The sequence below is a fragment of the Phyllobates terribilis genome, unplaced genomic scaffold (assembly GCF_046119375.1).
Source record: "Phyllobates terribilis strain yellow unplaced genomic scaffold, ASM4611937v1 Scaffold_4__5_contigs__length_816908805, whole genome shotgun sequence".
NCBI lineage: Eukaryota > Metazoa > Chordata > Amphibia > Anura > Dendrobatidae > Phyllobates > Phyllobates terribilis.
Window position 1 is genome coordinate 811,263,248 of NW_027362764.1, and position 17,900 is coordinate 811,281,147.

The 17,900-nt window shown below is 48.5% G+C and overlaps 1 protein-coding gene across 1 annotated transcript in view; it reads right to left on the reverse strand.

Moving 5' to 3' along the window:
* Positions 1-13,358: 13,358 nt before the first annotated feature.
* The window catches only part of LOC141266137 (fucolectin-like), a 39,061-nt gene continuing 34,519 nt past the window's right edge, over positions 13,359-17,900 (reverse strand). Inside the window, exon 4 of the mRNA XM_073680101.1 lies at positions 13,359-13,647. Coding sequence (XP_073536202.1) covers positions 13,485-13,647 — 163 coding nt within the window. The 3' untranslated portion in view covers positions 13,359-13,484. The remainder of the gene's footprint in view (positions 13,648-17,900) is intronic.

Consider the following 17,900-nt stretch of genomic DNA (forward strand, 5'->3'; position numbering starts at 1 on the left):
AACCAGCCTCCTTTTAAAGTGTCCAGTGATGTCATTCTTACTTAATCATGATTGATTGATCACCAGCCCTGTCCTCATCAACACTCACACCTGTGTTAATGGATCAATCACTAAAACGATGTTAGCTGCTCCTTTTAAGGCAGGACTGCAATGATGTTGAAATGTGTTTTGGGGGTTAAAGTTCATTTTCTGGGCAAATATTGACTTTGCAAGTACAGTAATTGCTGTTAAGCTGATCACTCTTTGACATTCAGGAGTATATGCAAATTGCCATTACAAAAAATGAAGCAGTAAACTTTGGAAAAATTACTATTTGTCTCATTCTCAATACTTTTGGCCATGACTGTACTGCAGTCTGCTATACACACTGCCTGCCTGCCTATATACACTGCCTGCCTGATATCTCTGCAGATGGATTAGTCCTGTGTAATATACTTCTGTTCTACCTACACTACCTAATAAACAAGCAAATCTCTCCCTAGCTCATCAGCACCTCTCCCTACACTGTCTGATTGGGGAGTAGACTGACGAGCACGGCGGCGCCAGGTCTGATATAGACCTGATGACGCTGTGCGGCCAGCCAATCACTGTAATGCCACAATTAACATGGCTCCGGCATTACAGAGAGTGGCAGGCAATCCCTGCTTGTTCATTGGCTCTGTAAAGAGCCACAAACATGCAGGGAGGGGACCCGAGCATCCGCCCGAGCATCTCGCGAGTACTCAGCGAGCTCCGAGCATCTCGAGTACTGAGATGCTTGGGCGAGTACTCATCACTAGTAAGGAGTACTATGATCGAAAACGTTATGGAGCAGAATTGACAACGGGATGCCGGGTGCTTGTCAAGAACGTACATGAGAAAGGTGGTCCAGGAAAACTTTGTTTGTACTGGGAAGACAAGGTGTATGTGGTTGTAAAGAGGAAAGCTGATGACAGTCCAGTGTATGAAATCCAATTGGAAAGAGGGGACAAGAAAACCAGAATAGTCCATCGGAATTTATTAATACCCTGTGATTACCTCCCACCACAACAAGACTTCTCAGAAGCAGACTGACATCGACCGAGATCGACTAAGGGACCACCACAGACTGAAACTCCAGAGGTGGATAGTGACCTTGAAAGTTCCGATGAGGAAGAGCATACCGTTGTATTTCTCAGACCGGCAAGGAGAGGGACATACCATCCTCAACAGAGTGAACTAAGTCCCGAGGCTCCAGAGTTTGTACCAAGGAGTACAGATGAAGTCCAATTCAGATATGATGATCGAACACCGGTCACTGAAGAGACCGATCGACACTTAGGAGTAGCAGAATTACCAGACCAGGTGGAAAGGGACAATTCAAGAGAAGTACAGGAACTTACAGAGGTAGTTCCAAGATCATCTGAGGAAGTAAGAGAAATGAGTGTGGTAGAAGAACCTCCTGTAACCTAAGAACCCGTGGTATGTGAGGAACAACCCACCAGGAGGATGTCGACTCGAGAAGTGAGGAGGCCCGTGATGCTGACATACGAGACACTTGGAGAACCGAGTCAAGTGCCAAAGACTGTCGACTGGAAACAGGTATTTCTGCCTGTGAACCAGGTAAGCCCACTTGAGTGGTATTCACCACAGAGAGACAATATTACCTGGTGGAAAGTCTTGTTTTGGCCTAGTGAGAGAGAGAGCTGGTTGAAAACGTACGAAACGCTCCAGTGGAAGAGATGCTGATTGTTTTAATTGCTGTAAATATCCCTGGCAGTGTGCTGGCATGGCTTACCATCTCCCACCATGCAAGACCGCCAACTTAATTATCAGTCCAGGCTGCACACTTTGCTCCATTACTTGCTGTGTGTGTGGCGCCCCTGAGGGTTCGGTCGCCACAGAGGTACTGCATCTCACCCAGAGGTGTGGTATCTCACTCTCAGGTAAGGAAGGAGTACACCCCAGAACCGTAATACCTGCATCCAAAACATTCCACTTCAGTGGGGGCAGGGCGAGATTGCTCCTAAGGGAGAGCACAGTCCCTGGTCCCTAGCTGAAGAGTGGAACTATGTAGAGGGTGTGGGTGGAGGAAGCAGTTTAGGGGAGCACATGGAAGGAAGTGATATAAAAAGGTGGTGGAATATTCTAGTAAAGAACAGTCTACAGTGAGAGGAGTTGAGAGCAGGAGCTCTGTAGGAGCTCTGCTCAGGAGGAGGGCCTGAGGAGAGGCCCGGGACTAAAGGAGAAGGAAAGGAGCAGAAAAGGCTCGAGGAATGAGGAAGGGACCCCAAGGGTACGGGCAGTGCTGGAGGCCACCCGTACGCCCGAATCTACCAGGAGGCGGAGGGGTCAGGCCGCACAAAGGGGACCGGTCCCTCAACTAGCAGAGTACTTTATGTCTCAACTAGAAACCGGAGGCTGCAGCATTTCACATCCTGCTGCCAACAGTCCACATCAGTCTCACCAAGAAGGTAGCCATAGAGGACCCAGGGGACGGAACAGACGTCGCCCGACAAGGCCCGCGGGAGTATCGGATTGGGACACTAGGTGTGAGGTGTAGGAAGACGGCCAGAGAGAGAGAACACACAGAAGGGGGTCCCTAAGTACTCCGGAGATATCTGAGGGTTGGCTGAACCCCTCCCTGAGTAAGCGCAGCACGACGAGGGAAGTTACACTGGTACCTGTAACTTGGATTGCAACAACCGTGAGTAAAGACCCTGAAGACTGCACTCCACTGTCTCTGTGATTATTATCTGCGCCATCACCCCTGCACTACAACGCCCAGCACCACCTATAACATCTACAACATCCCTACCCTGCCCTGGAGCTAAGCTCTACCTGTGGAGGGCCAAGCCAACTCAGCTGCACTAAAACCAGCTCCAGAGGTTCTGCACAGCAGTGGCGGCTCCATATAGCTGCATACCACAGGTGGCGCCACGAACTATATATACAAAAACTATAAATCCCCTGTAAATACCCCCCCCCCTTTTGATTGATCGCACTGGATCTCGGACCGGGTCACCGCCACTGTGACATCTCCCTTAGCAACAACCGGCCCGGCACCAAGTACCCCACGGCCCAGGGGGCGCGTCATGTACATGTCTCTTGTCTGATTGCTTAGGGTGGTTGAGCTGTTGCTTCCTGTTTCTTAAAGTTACAGTGTGCGCAGTCCTAATGCATCCCCAGCCTATTGCTGTGAGTCACTGGATACTTAAACCCCCTCCACCCAGTAGGAGGTACCTGAGCAACACTGTCTTTCAGTGTGTTCTGTGCAACTGAGTTGCCAGGTCCTGTCCTGTATCTTGTCTGTTTCCGCCACCCTGGGGGCTGTATACCCAGGTCCGTTACCTGCATCTGTGACTTCTAGTCTGTTTCCGCCACCCTGGTTGCTGAGTTCCCAGGCTCATTCCTGTATCTTGTTCCTGGTTCAGTTCCTGTCTGAACTGTGTCCCAGCCCATTACCTGTTTGTCTCTATGTTCGAACCTTCCCTTTTCCTGCAGTGTCTGAACCTGCACCTAACTCCAACTCGTTGTCTCTGTACTTCTGTTTGTGAGTTTTGTGTCCACTCGCTACTTCATTGCAAGCTCTGCTCTGCTTGTCCTCCGCACCTGTGATTTCGCTTTGCTCTGCTTGTCCTCCACACCTGCGGTTTCGCTCTGCTCTGCTTGTCCTCCACACCTGCGGTTTCGCTCTGCTCTGCTTGTCCTCCGTACCTGCGTTTTTTGCTCTGCTCTGCTTGTCCTTCGCGCCTGCGGTTCTGCTCTGCTTGTCCACCGCACCTGCGGCTCTGTTCCTGTATCCCAGTCTGTACTAGTCCCTATCCAGCCTGCGTTCCTACCTGCCAGTACCCGCCTGTCTGCATACCAGCCGTGCCTGCCAGTACCCGCCTGTCTGCATACCAGCCGTGCCTGCCAGTATCCACCTGTCTGCATACCAGCCGTGCCTGCCAGTACCCACCTGTCTGCATACCTGCCGTGCCTGCCCATTCCTGCATTCCCCGGTGTGGGTCAACAGCTGTGACCGGGGTCTGACCTGGAGTAGCACCTGGGCCACCTCCCACGTCTCTCCTCGGACCACAGAATCAATTAAGCCGCCGTATGTTTGTGGTCGGATTTGGCGAGGCCCCTAGTCACGCCCCTCCAGGCACTCCTCGGTTCGTGGCCCAGTGGGACCACTAACTATGCTCATGCTAGTCAGTCCGGGCGTGGGCGTAACAATTGTGTTAGTTGTTTATTTCTTACAGGAGTCCTACAAGAAAAAGGTCGTAAGAATAGGTTGCCATCAATGTTTATAAATGTTATACTAATTTGACATTGACAAATTTATATATATAGTTATTAAGCTTTCACCACTGTCTCAGAATTGGTCAAATTGACCAATTAAGACAAATGTTGAGGAAAACATTCAAAAAGGAGGGAAGAGTGTGACATGCAGAAGTAGTGCTGTTGCTTCCAAAGTATCCAGAAACTGTTACAAATAACACAAGCACAGGAGACAGGAAGTGTTGTGCTTCAGAAGCATCCAGCAACTAGAGGGGTTAACACAGTCACAGCAGACAGGGAGTGTTTTAGCAGAGCCCCAGGGGGATTGTGGGGAACTTGCTATTGTAGTCTGGCTGAAGCCGAAGAGAAAAGTGGTGTGCTATCTGGATCTGACAGAAGACAACTAAACGGGATTCAGATCAGGAGAGAAACTAAACACATGTCAGATAAGCTCCCTGAACTAACAGTGCAGAGTATTATCAGGCAGGAAGATAAGGACTGTAAGGAACTGTGTCACAGGGATCATCTCCCTCATCAAACCCTCCCCCTCTGCATCTCCATGCAGGATAAAGAATGCTGTGTACTATTGTGTCCTTGTGAAGGAAAAGCCTGTGGTTGTGTATGCAAAGAAGTGTGCTGCTAAGGGATCTAATCTATGCTGAATTATGCTACTGAAGAGACTGTAATACTGTGCCTTGTGAAGAAACTACTGTATTGTTACTGGAGCCGGTTGCTCAAGAAACTCAGACTGTACTGTAATGAAGATTGTTGCTGTAATATCCCTGAATTGCGCTGGCTGCGCTTCAGATTAAATTCCATTGTTAAGCTGTTGAAAAAGACTCTTGTCAGATGTGTCTGGTCAGCAATTGAATCTATTGTGTGCCTGAGAGAAGCTGCAGCCTATGGTCGCCCTGAGTAACGGTTCCCCCAGGATTCCAAAGAATTCATGAAACCTGTCTCGCCCTATCGGAACCTAGCGGCGTGCGTGTAACACCTGCCCTAGAGGTATCTGTCTATGCTCTCACTGTCAGCTGGTCTCAGGTCTGTGACATCTGTATTAGTGTTTACTCTTTCTGCCTCTGCTTCTGTCACCAGGCAGCACTCTGCTCTAGTTACGGGGTGCTAATTCTAGTTTAGCTCCTAGATTAGATACTACTAGGAGACATAGTGTTAACTGCAGTGTGGTTTGGGTCGGTCTGCAAGCTATTTATGATCCTGAAAACCTGCTGTCCACTGCCAGTTATTTTCGGACCTGCTTCAGTGTATTTGCCTTGCTTTCTACCAGTGGACAGTCCTGAGTTTTGACCTTAAAATTGCTTTTTTGACTATTTTTATTCTTTACGATATTGTCCTTGCACCGATCTCCTGATTCATACTCTGACTTGAACTCTGTTTACTCACTTGCCTCCTGATTTTGTCACTGACACAACTTCTCGGCTTTCACCCTGCTTGGCAACCTTCTCTGCCTCTGGATGGCAGTCTGTCCATGGTAGCTATCCACTGGATCCCATTGTAAAACCAGATCCCTGTATAGGTGTGACAATACAGCTTCTAATCTTAATCAGCCAGAAGTCTAAATGTTAAGCCAAGACAAATGCACTATTGTGTTTATGTTGACTATAGAACTGCTGTGTGTTTTTTTGGTGGGTCAAGACAGACCAGTATATGTATAACCCAGAATGTTGTCTTCTCTTGGTTCTGTGAACAATGATGTTTGTTACTATGCTAATTGCACATTATACTAAGCTAGCTAGTTTATTTACAAGAGCCTCCAGCTATACCAACTACGTAAATTGATTAAACGCCCAAACAATGAGACCTGAGCCCTGTGGAATAATATGATCCCTAACCGGACCTGTGGATGTGTACTTAAAAGGAAGATATGCCTCTGTAGCAGGCAGATTTGAAATAGAGAATTGAAGGAGACTTTACAGGGAGAATCAAAGATCAGACACACTCTTCAGGAGAGTAGCTTGTAGCACGGATCGATCCAGAGAGACACAGATTTGGATTATACATGATTCCAGCCTAAGGGTATATGGCCCTGGCTGGAAAGATACGGATCTGCTCCATTGACCATCAGAGAACCCATGGATACATTTGGGGAGACCAGGCTGGGACAATGAAGTCACCTGGACCCATGGATATGATGTTTGGGGTTGCCAGGTGGGACCCTCCAGTCACCTGGAACCCATGGAGACATTCGGAAAAGCCAGATTGGGACCATCCGGTTATCTGGCCCCATGGATACTCTCGGAGAGGCCAGGGTGGGACTCTCGGGTATCCTGGCCTTGTAACTCGATGGACTGCTAGCTTCCTAGGCTTGCCACTTCCTTCTCTCTGTGGGGACCCGCCAGAAGCGGGGAGTCACTGGTTGAGGTAGTTGGCCCTGAAAGTCCCAAAGTCGCAGCTGGTCTATCCCAGGCGGGTCAGCGGAAGGGTGAGGACTGTGTAATGTTGCACCATCTTGGGTATTTGCTGGGACTGTTCTATGTGTTTATGGCCTGTTTTGTGGTTCAATAAAGTATTGCCACACTGTTCTACCCTCACCCTGTGTTGTCTGAGTGATATTATGCCCACGGAAGACCCTGTGTCTTCACAATAGGGTTTATTGGGTATTGAGATTTCTCTGGAACCTGCCAGACAGAGTGGTCTGTGCCATGTCTGTCATAGGCAGCCATTTTACACATGCGGCCTCTGACAGACGTAACATTATAATTGGCCAAACTGGATCCCATCTATAGGGTGGTGATTCAAATGCAAAATCAGGTCAAGTTAGTCCAGAATTTTGTAGAGCGGTTTCAGCATCATGAAATTGCTCAGGTCAAAGATCCTGTAGCATGTGCGCCCGTGCGGGTTCAGTCGCCACAGAGGTACTGCATCTCACCCAGAGGTGTGGTATCCCACTCTCAGGTAAGGATGGAGTACTGCCCGGACCCAAACACCTGCATCCAACACTACACTACTCCAAACCGGCAGGAGGGGCAAGATGCACTGCTGCACTGCTGAGCCCTGACCCTGGCTGGAGTAGGGGGAACCATGAGAGGGGGAACCATGTAGTGGGTGTGGGTGGAGGAAGAAGCTCAGGGGAGCATTTGAGAAGGAGTAGTATAAAAAGGGAAGCTATCTTGGGTGTGTGTGGAGTGGAGTTCAGAACAGTGAGGGGAGAGTGTGTGGAGCAGGAGCTCTGCTCGGGAGGAGCGGGCCTGAGTGAGAGAGGCCCAGGAAAAGAGACTGAAGAGAGGAGAGGAGCAGGTAGGAAGGCTCCAAGAAAGAAAGAGTGGATCCTAGGGGAACGGGAAGTGCTGGAGGCCACCCGTATGCCTGAATCTACCAGGAGTGGAAGGATCAAGCCACAGAAAGGGGACCGGCCCCTAAACTAGCAGAGTTCTTCAAGTCTCAACTAGATAACTGGAGGGTGCAGCATTTCAGGTGCTGCAGCCAACAGCCACATCTAATCGCTAAAAAGGTGACCATAGAGGACCCAGGGGACAGAGAAGACGTCACCCGACAAGGTCACCCGCGGTCATTGGCTTGGGACACTGGGTGTGAGGCGCAGGGCAGGAGGGTGAGAGCCAGCATAGGAAGACGACCAGAAAAGGCACACAGAACGGGGTCCCGTTACATACTCCGGAGGTACCTGGGAGTTTGCTGAACCCCTCCCAGGGTAAACACAAGATGGCGTGGGGAGTTACCCTGGCCCTGGTAACTTGGAGTCTAAAAATCGTGAGTAAAACCCTGAAGACTGCACCCCACTGTCTCTGCGAATTATTACTGCGCCATCATCCCTGCACCACCCTGCACAACAGCAACATCTATTACATCCCCACTACTCTGCCCTGGAGCTAAGCTCTACCTGTGGAGAGCTGAACCAACTCTGCTGCATTAACAACAGCTCCAGAGGACCTGCTCCGCAGCGGTGGCTCCATATAGCCGCATACCACAGGTGTCGTCACGAACATTTCATAAAAACTATAATCCTTTTCTTTAAAACCCCCTTTAATTGACTGCCCTGGGTCACGGACCGGGTCACCGCCACTGTGACATCTCCCCTAGTAACAAACCGGCCCGGCTACCAAGTACCCCACAGCCCAGGGGGCGCGTCATTACTTTTGGCGTCATGAACAGGATATGAACCCACCCGTTATCACCGGGTATTGTGCGCCTAGAGACTGTGTTCTATACTGAATTTGGCACCTGCCCCAGAAGAACGGGCGCCATTATATGCGTTATCAAGGACAACAAAGAACCTCCCATCGTGGGCCGGGTCCAGAATGGCCCCAAAAGCGCAACCCGCCCCATGCGCCAGTGGCCATATACCTGGATCTGTCCATCAGTCTGGGGAAGCCGCCACCGGGTGTGGCCGACAGCAAGAACCAATAGGACCGCCCCAGAAAGGGGAGAGGAGAGAAGAAACCCTGGAGACAGGGCGGAGTCTCCAGCAGTCTAGACAGATCGTACCCGGCAGGCAAGATGGAGTGAGGTCAGCCTGAAGCTCCATCTTGTGGTCTGCAGCCCGCGGCAGAATCCCTCACAGTGGAGGGAATGCTAACAAAGTTGTCCCTGGAGGACACCAGCTTCATCCGGAATGAGATGCAAGAACTGGGCAGGAGAATGGAGGAGGCCCAACAAGCTGCAAGTGCTGCCTGGAGAGCGGAGCTCTTGGAGAAAATGCTGACCCGGCAGCAGTCGGCGCTGCAAGTGACCGGCAGCGCCCCAGTCCCGGAGGAGCTGCTCATGGACCGGGACGTGTCAGGCTGAGCTGAAGCAGTCGCGGGAGCAGGTAGGAGTGAAGTCCCTGTCCCGGACGTGGCTGGCGCTGCTCCATCCCTGGTCCCCCTGCAGGTTGAGGCTGATGACCCGGCTGGGCCAGCCTACAGAGGACAGGTGTCTCCCAGGAGGGAGCACCACTACTAAGTAATTTATGTGGAACTGTACTGCATATAGTTACCTGGAAGGGTAAAAAGCAGGAATGTTGTGTTTTAAAGTGAACTGCAAAAGTTTGGCGTGTGTTCATTTAGTTAACCGGTAAGGGTATAAGAACTGACAGGCTGAGGACTGTGAGCAGCCAAAAACTTTTAAACTGTATATAGTTTGCACTTCTTAAAGTGCCTCTTATTGGTTTTATATTAAAAGACCACTGAACAAAAACCCGTTTGGCGTGGCCGAAGACGTGGTCCAACACCTGGATCATCTATGCCCTGCAGCCACGCCCAGTGCCTACGTTGAGGGTTTTCGGACGGGTCCCTCATGCTCATCAGATTGCACCTTGTTCAGTGGAATGGACACCCGGCTATAGATTTCACTGTAGTCTATTGAAAATGTTTAATATGAAAAATGTTTTATGTGCGAGGAAAAATGTTATTTAAAAAAAAGTTTTATATAGTAACCTGTAACGTTTAAGAAATGTGCCTCCTATAAAGAGAAGAAAAAGTTGTGTGGTATTCTTCTATGTGAATGCATTCTAAAAATTTGCATGTCTTTAAAATACTTTGTTATTACTTTGTTCCAGCCCGCGGAATGTGCTGTGTTTTACCAGGGGGTATGTGGCGCCCGTGCGGGTTCAGTCGCCACAGAGGTACTGCATCTCACCCAGAGGTGTGGTATCCCACTCTCAGGTAAGGATGGAGTACTGCCCGGACCCAAACACCTGCATCAAACACTACATTACTCCAGACCGGCAGGAGGGGCAAGATGCACTGCTCCGCTGCTGAACCCTGACCTTGGCTGGAGTGGGGGGAACCAAGAGAGGGGGAACCATGTAGTGGGTGTGGGTGGAGGAAGAAGCTCAGGGGAGCACTTGAGAAGGAGTAGTATAAAAAGGGAAGCCATCTTGGGTGTGTGTGGAGTGGAGTTCAGAACAGTGAGGAGAGAGTGTGTGGAGCAGGAGCTCTGCAGGAGCTCTGCTCGGGAGGAGAGGGCCTGAGTGAGAGAGGCCCAGGAAAAGAGACTGAAGAGAGGAGAGGAGCAGGTAGGAAGGCTCCAAGAAGAAAGAATGGATCCTAGGGGTACGGGAAGTGCTGGAGGCCACCCGTACGACCGAATCTACCAGGAGTGGAAGGATCAAGCCACAGAAAGGGGACCGGCCCCTAAACTAGCAGAGTTCTTCAAGTCTCAACTAAATAACCAGAGGGTGCAGCATTTCAGGTGCTGCAGCCAACAGCCACATCTAATCGCTAAAAAGGTGACCATAGAGGACCCAGGGGACAGAGAATACATCGCCCGACAACGTCCGCGGTCACTAGCTTGGGACACTGGGTGTGAGTTGCAGGGCAGGAGGGTGAGAGCCAGCGCAGGAAGACGACCAGAAAAGGAACACAGAACGGGGTCCCGTTACGTACTCCGGAGGTACCTGGGAATTTGCTGAACCCCTCCCAGGGTAAACACAGGACGGCGTGGGGAGTTACCCTGGCCCAGATAACCTGGAGTCTAAAAATCGTGAGTAAAACCCTGAAGACTGCACCCCACTGTCTCTGTGAATTATTACTGCGCCATCATCCCCTGCACCACCCTGCACAACAGCAACATCTATTACATCCCCACTACTCTACCCTGGAGCTAAGCTCTACCTGTGGAGAGCTGAACCAACTCTGCTACATTAACAACAGCTCCAGAGGACCTGCTCCGCAGCGGCGGCTCCATATAGCTGCATACCACAGGTGGTGTCACGAACATTTCATAAAAACTATAATCTTTTTCTTTAAAACCCCCTTTAATTGACCGCCCTGGGTCACAGACATCTCCCCTAGCAACAACCGGCCCGGCCACCGAGTACCCCATGGCCCAGGGGGCGCGTCATAGCACCTCCCTTGATTTTTCCATAACTTACTGTAAGGTTAACCTCCCTGACCGATTTTCAGGTGACCGTAGGATTTTTTTTTCTTTTAAGGAGCGTTGTTGTCCCTTCTGAGAACCAGGGTGTGAGATTCATAATTTCCCTACTGCCGATAGACCCATAGTCTTGGCCCTTTTCTCTTCCCCTCCCCCGATGCTCCAGAACTCTGAACAGTTGACTCATTTTTTGGAGCCTTAGGGCTCCTGTATGACGACCTGGTCTGAATAGATTTAACAGAAAATAAATTAACTGCCCCCTGTCAAGGGTAATGTACACCTGAGGATTATTGTACAGAGTTTTAGGCTGGGCCACTGACTTGCAGTGGAATGTCCAGGCCCTACGCCATCTGTTTCGTACAGGACTTTCAGACCAAATTAAGGACATGTTAGTGCAATTCCTGTCTCATGACTCCCTTGACTCTGCCATTTTCCTGGCAATCCATCTGGATAGGCATTTGCACAAACGTAGACACGAATGTATGGCTGACTCTGCACCTCCACCAAAGACTTGTTTACCAATTGCACTTGCTGGTGAGCCCATTCAGATTGGGATGACTCGCTCCCATCAACATCGAGGACTACAAAGGGCCATTCTTGGTAACAACTGTGGAGGGTCTGGATATCAGATGTATTCTTGCCCAAGACAACTACCACCAGAGAAGCATCAGTGCCTAGGTGGGTCCCAGACTGACCACCTAGGCGAACAGGTATTTCTCTGTAATTCTGGAAAATAATTGCTATCTGTTTATCTTACCTAGAAAACTCTGTGCGGCTTCAGGCCTTTATTGATTACTGTTCTGCAGCTAATTTTGTTGATGCCAAGGTGGCAAAGGATTTTGGTCAACCCTTGCTAAAATTGTGTTTTCCTACAAAAATCGCTGCTATTGATGATACACCTCTTACCCAAGGTATGATGAAGTACTTTACTAAGGAGGTGTCCCTGCTTGTTGAAGCTTTACATTTTGAATCTATGTCATTTTTTTGTCCTTGAAAACATGTCCATGGTGTGGTCTTGGACCTTGGTTATGTAAACATAACCCAGTCATTGACTAGCAACAGCGTGATATTGTGCACTGGATCCCGGAGTTTCATGTGAAATGTATGTGGCTTTTATTTATGGACCTGTACAAAGCCATACCGAGTGATTTATCTCAAGTATTCAAAAATTTTGTGAAATATTTTCTGTGTCCTAATCAGAGACATTCTGCCCACACAGAGATTATGATTGTCCCAAAGATCTGGTACTAAACTGCCATCTCACCAGGGTTTAACCGACAGTTCAAGTCACCAGAAGAAGCAGGTTTCTTCTTTGTTGATAAAAAAAATAATGGCCTAAGACCTTGTATTGACTATCGGGAACTTAACAACATTACAGAATCAGTATCCTCTGCTGCTGATCCCAGATCTCTATAGCCAGCTGCTAGGAGCCACTTGTTCACCAAGCTTGATCTCAGAGGTGCGTATAACCTGATCCGTATCAGAGAAGGAGATGAGTGGTAGACGGCATTTAACAACCCTGAGGATCACTATGAGTATCTTGCCTCATTGATGCGACTTCTCGGCTTTGACCCTGCCTGGTGACCTTCTCTGCCTCTGGAAAGCAGTCCTTACATGGTAACTATCTACTGGATCCCATGTAAAGCCAGATCACTGTATAGGGATTAAAGGGTATCTGTATTTCCCTGGAATCTGCCAGATGGAGTGGGTTGTGCCTAGTTTGTCAAGCCGAGGTAGCCATTTTGAGCTGGCGGCCTCTGACAGACGTAACAAGGACATGATGGAAAGGACTAATGGTGCCCATTTATTTTCCTAAGAAAAGAAAGGAGTAACCCATCAGAGAAACTTCTCTGTCAGGTTTGTCTTAGATGAGGCCAGAGAAGTTTACAATTTATGAAAATATATGCAAGTTACAGAAGGATTAGGTGTTAGTAGAAAATAATTGGAGATATGTTTTTGTCCAGAAAATATGTACAATGGCAAAAAAATAAAATAAAATTCAGAGTTGATATGGTGATTGGTACTATATGTCTTAGGTGAGTCTTGTGTAGACTATATTTCAACAATAATATGTCCAAAGTGAGTTCTATAAAGTTTTTGTCTATAGTATGAAGTAAGACATAAGTATAAGATTGGTGAATGTAATCTAAAATTAAGTTATAAAATCAAGGTGGGATTATTAAATTATTCTTGTCCATTATTTGTTCTGATTATATTTAAAGTTTTATCAAAACCTTATTGAGTAGAGACTCTGCTGAGCTCACCTGACATAGTTATTATAGAAAGGAAATGAAATGAGGCCATTTATGATCTCAGTCATTTATTACTATTCATTATGATTCTGTTCATTCATTGGATTTCTTGTAATCAATTATTGAGCTTTGATCTTCGGAATTTCTTAGCATAAAAAGGCCATTTTGAGCCTCAGATCACACACATGGCTTCTCAATGCCCTCAGGATAGATCTCTACTTCACATAAATTGAGAATCTCTTCGCGATCAGGAATTACAATACTGACATAGCGTCCCACCATCTCAGGACAGCATATTCTGGTGACCAATCCAGGTTCTGCCTCAGTAATAGTGCCACATCTAAAAACAAAGAAAAACACAAATGTTATCACAAATCTCAACTACGGAGCAAATAAAATCTGCAGTTATTGCTGCTAAATAACATGTTGTAAAGGGCACTGCATGAAAACTCCTATGATGCCAGATGGTGTAGCGTTTCACTCTCAGGATGCTGTAAGTCATAAGATTGTAACCAGGTTAGAATTAATATTTGGCACTGTGGTGAGGCCAGGGACTGGAGATTCATATTCCCAGTTATGAAGGTCTCAGCAGGAATGCTAGTCTGTCTGACTTCAAAGGACCCCAGGGGAAATGATGTATTCCCCACAGTCAGGATATGACTTAATTACCATTACGTTACTATGCCGGCTCCAAAAGGCAATTACCAAAAGGATGCTATTGCCCAGGATGGCGTTCACAGGGACACGACAAATGTTTATAACGAGTAATATTGATTGTCATAGCAGCTGACCAATGTAAGGAATATGCCATGAGAGAAAGGTATATTGCTAGGTGTGAGGGACAACATCATATATTGCACCATTGATGGGATAGTTATTTCATAGACCATAATGATAGCAGCCTGCAATATGATGTGTACTATGTACAGTGTGAGATTTTCTGCTTGTGCTATAGGACACTGTATTGGAGGTTGGCATGCAGGATGGTCAGCAGGGGGTTGGAGGGCCATGTGTTCTCCCCTTCTTCCTGCTGCTTCCAGGTAATCAGCATTAACACAATGGGTAACTGGGCCTGCAGTCTCACCTCAGAGAGGACAAAATATTTACATCAGCATTTGTTTCCCTTCAATTTGTTTCCGTTCACACCAGGGTGACAAGCCAGGAGAGAATTGAATACAAGTCAGCTAGGATATATACCTTTGTAGTGCAAACGCCTATTCCTGACAAGAGTATGGGGGAGCTAATTGAATCATGGCAATGAGGAATAGCTAATTGAATTACCTCTGAAGTCAGGGGAAGCTCCTGTGTTAGATCAATTAGCATGCGCACCTTACAATGAGAATATTGCTGGGAAATGGATTATGAAATGTCTGATAGAAGGAAAGAGGAGATTACATGTAAATCGCCTATTTTCTGCCCTGCCCAAGTTACGTATAAATGTGTCCCTCTGTGAGAGAGGAGGTGTCTTCTGTTGAGGGTCACCTGTTGCTACAGATGTGCAGACCCATGACAGCACCCTTCCTGCCGTGTCCAGAGACCTTTGATGAAAGTGTGGTGTATTCACTTTTTACATAGTTTTTTTTTTACATAGTTTATTCCTTTTAATTTTACTGTATCGTATTACTGCTTCCTTACTGTGTCTGACTACTGTATATATATATATCTTGTAACCGCTTGTACCTAGCATCGCTCTTTTGAGTAAATAAATATATAAAATTTATAAGCTTGCTTCACATTGTGAGGAAGGATCAGGGGCACGTGGCTCCGATCGGTTTGTGACAGGCACTATGACCCCATACATGACACAGCTCATCGATCTCTATCAATGATAGACACTGACGCCGGAAAGTTAACAGGTTTCTTCAATGTGAGGACCAGACTTTTATATTTAACGTCGTTGAAAGCTGCCACAATGAACACAGCCCTACCTCATCAGGTCAGAACATGTGAAGGATATCACACAACAGCAATCCAATACAATTCTCACAGGTGCAGAGTCAGGGCACAACAATATTCAGACCCATACTCAGTTCAGGTGTCCTGGAGGAGGCCAGCCAAGTTCCATGCCTTCCTAGTCCACAAAGGTTAATCATCTAGGCCAGCGCTCTTCTCACTGACTTCAGCTTCGGAAAAACTGGACCTCAAGGACAGATGACCTTACCACTCTGCACACAGGCCAGACTCCATATCACTTCGTGTATTAGGCCACGGTGTCACTCTACACACTGACTACAATCCCTATCACTTAGTGTATTATGCCCGATACCAATATGCTCATAGATCACAGTCCCTATGTTAGGCCGGTACGCAGGAGAAGGGCTTTCTCGCGGCGTCCGGCCAGGCCCTTTCCTGCTGGTCAGTAATTGTCAGCATTTAAGTTACGTTCTAGGGATTCTAAGTGTGGTTTCTGCGTTTCTGCTCATGTGCCGCTAAGCCACGCCCTCTTGTGGTCATGTGCCGCTAAGCCATGCCCTTGCGAGCATGTACTGGTAAGCCACGCCCCCTTGTGGTTATTTGCCGCTAAGCCACGCCCCCTGCTGTCTGGTACAGCGTGGTTGGTTGTCCTGGGGAGCTGGGGCTGTCTCTAGTGTATTTAAGGGCTTGGTGGGCTCCGCCCCGGTGCCTAGTCTATCTCTTTCTAACCTGGGGTGAGGTTTCTGGCAGTAAATGCAGTGTGTGAGAGTCGTTGTCAAGGGTTCCTGCTGTGTGCTCCCTAGTCATCCTAGCCATCAATTAGGGCTTCGGGAATGCTGTGAGCAGCACGCTCTACCGTGTCTGTTCACCGGTTGGTGTCCATGCCACGGAGGCGTCCTCGCTACCGATCCAGCATTCCAGGGTACGCCATTGTATGTGTGGTCACACTGCCGCTTTTACAATGTGTTGGGTGCTGCAGAGATCCTCCTCTTCTTTAGGAACTTAGGTTCCAGGCCTTTACTGGCCGCAGCTATCTGCAGCTCTATACGCCGCCATCTAGTGCTCAGGCGTTTCATGCTGACAAATCCTTCCTGCTCTGCACAGCGGTGTCTTGCAGTGCAGAAGTTTATTAGTTTAGTTTTCCGGAGTGTTGCTAACTCCCAGCATTGTACCTTGTTTAGTTACTACTTGTGTGTGCACTTAACACACTAGTTCATTTCTTTCTCTGTGCTTAGCTGAACATTCCTCTGGGACTCAGCTGCTGCAGCTCCTCTGCAGTCCGGTGGACCCCGACGTGTCCTTTAAGTTTTATTTCATTTTATTAAAGGACATTCCAGCATAACACCCTATCACCTAATGTCTCAGGCCCCAGTGCCACTCTACTCACAGGCCACAGTTCATATCACTTATTGTCTCAGGCCCCAGTGCCACTCTACTCACAGGCCACAGTCCCTATCACTTATTGTTTCAGGCCCCAGTGCCACTCTACTCACAGGCCACAGTCCCTATCACTTATTGTCTCAGGCCCCAGTGCCACTCTACTCACAGGCCACAGTCCCTATCACTTATTGTCTCAGGCCCCAGTGCCACTCTACACACAGGCCACAGTCCCTATCACTTATTGTCTCAGGCCCCAGTGCCACTCTACTCACAGGCCACAGTCCCTATCACTTATTGTCTCAGGCCCCAGTGCCACTCTACTCACAGGCCACAGTCCCTATCACTTATTGTCTCAGGCCCCAGTGCCAATCTACTCACAGGCCACAGTCCCTATCACTTATTGTCTCAGGCTCCAGTGCCACTCTACTCACAGGCCACAGTTCCTATCACTTATTTTCTCAGGCCCAAGTGCCACTCTACTCACAGGCCACAGTCCCTATCACTTATTTTCTCAGGCCCCAGTGCCACTCTACTCACAGGCCACAGTACCTATCACTTATTGTCTCAGGCTCCAGTGCCACTCTACTCACAGGCCACAGTCCCTATCACTTATTGTCTCAGGCTCCAGTGCCACTCTACTCACAGGCCACAGTCCCTATCACTTATTGTCTCAGGCCCCAGTGCCACTCTACACACAGGCCACAGTCCCTATCACTTATTGTCTCAGGCCCCAGTGCCACTCTACTCACAGGCCACAGTCCCTATCACTTATTGTCTCAGGCCCCAGTGCCACTCTACTCACAGGCCACAGTCCCTATCACTTATTGTCTCAGGCCCCAGTGCCAATCTACTCACAGGCCACAGTCCCTATCACTTATTGTCTCAGGCTCCAGTGCCACTCTACTCACAGGCCACAGTTCCTATCACTTATTTTCTCAGGCCCAAGTGCCACTCTACTCACAGGCCACAGTCCCTATCACTTATTTTCTCAGGCCCCAGTGCCACTCTACTCACAGGCCACAGTACCTATCACTTATTGTCTCAGGCTCCAGTGCCACTCTACTCACAGGCCACAGTCCCTATCACTTATTGTCTCAGGCTCCAGTGCCACTCTACTCACAGGCCACAGTCCCTATCACTTATTGTCTCAGGCCCCAGTGCCACTCTATTCACAGGCCACAGTCCCTATCACTTATTGTCTCAGGCCCCAGTGCCACTCTACTCACAGGCCACAGTCCCTATCACTTATTGTCTCAGGCTCCAGTGCCACTCTACTCACAGGCCACAGTCCCTATCACT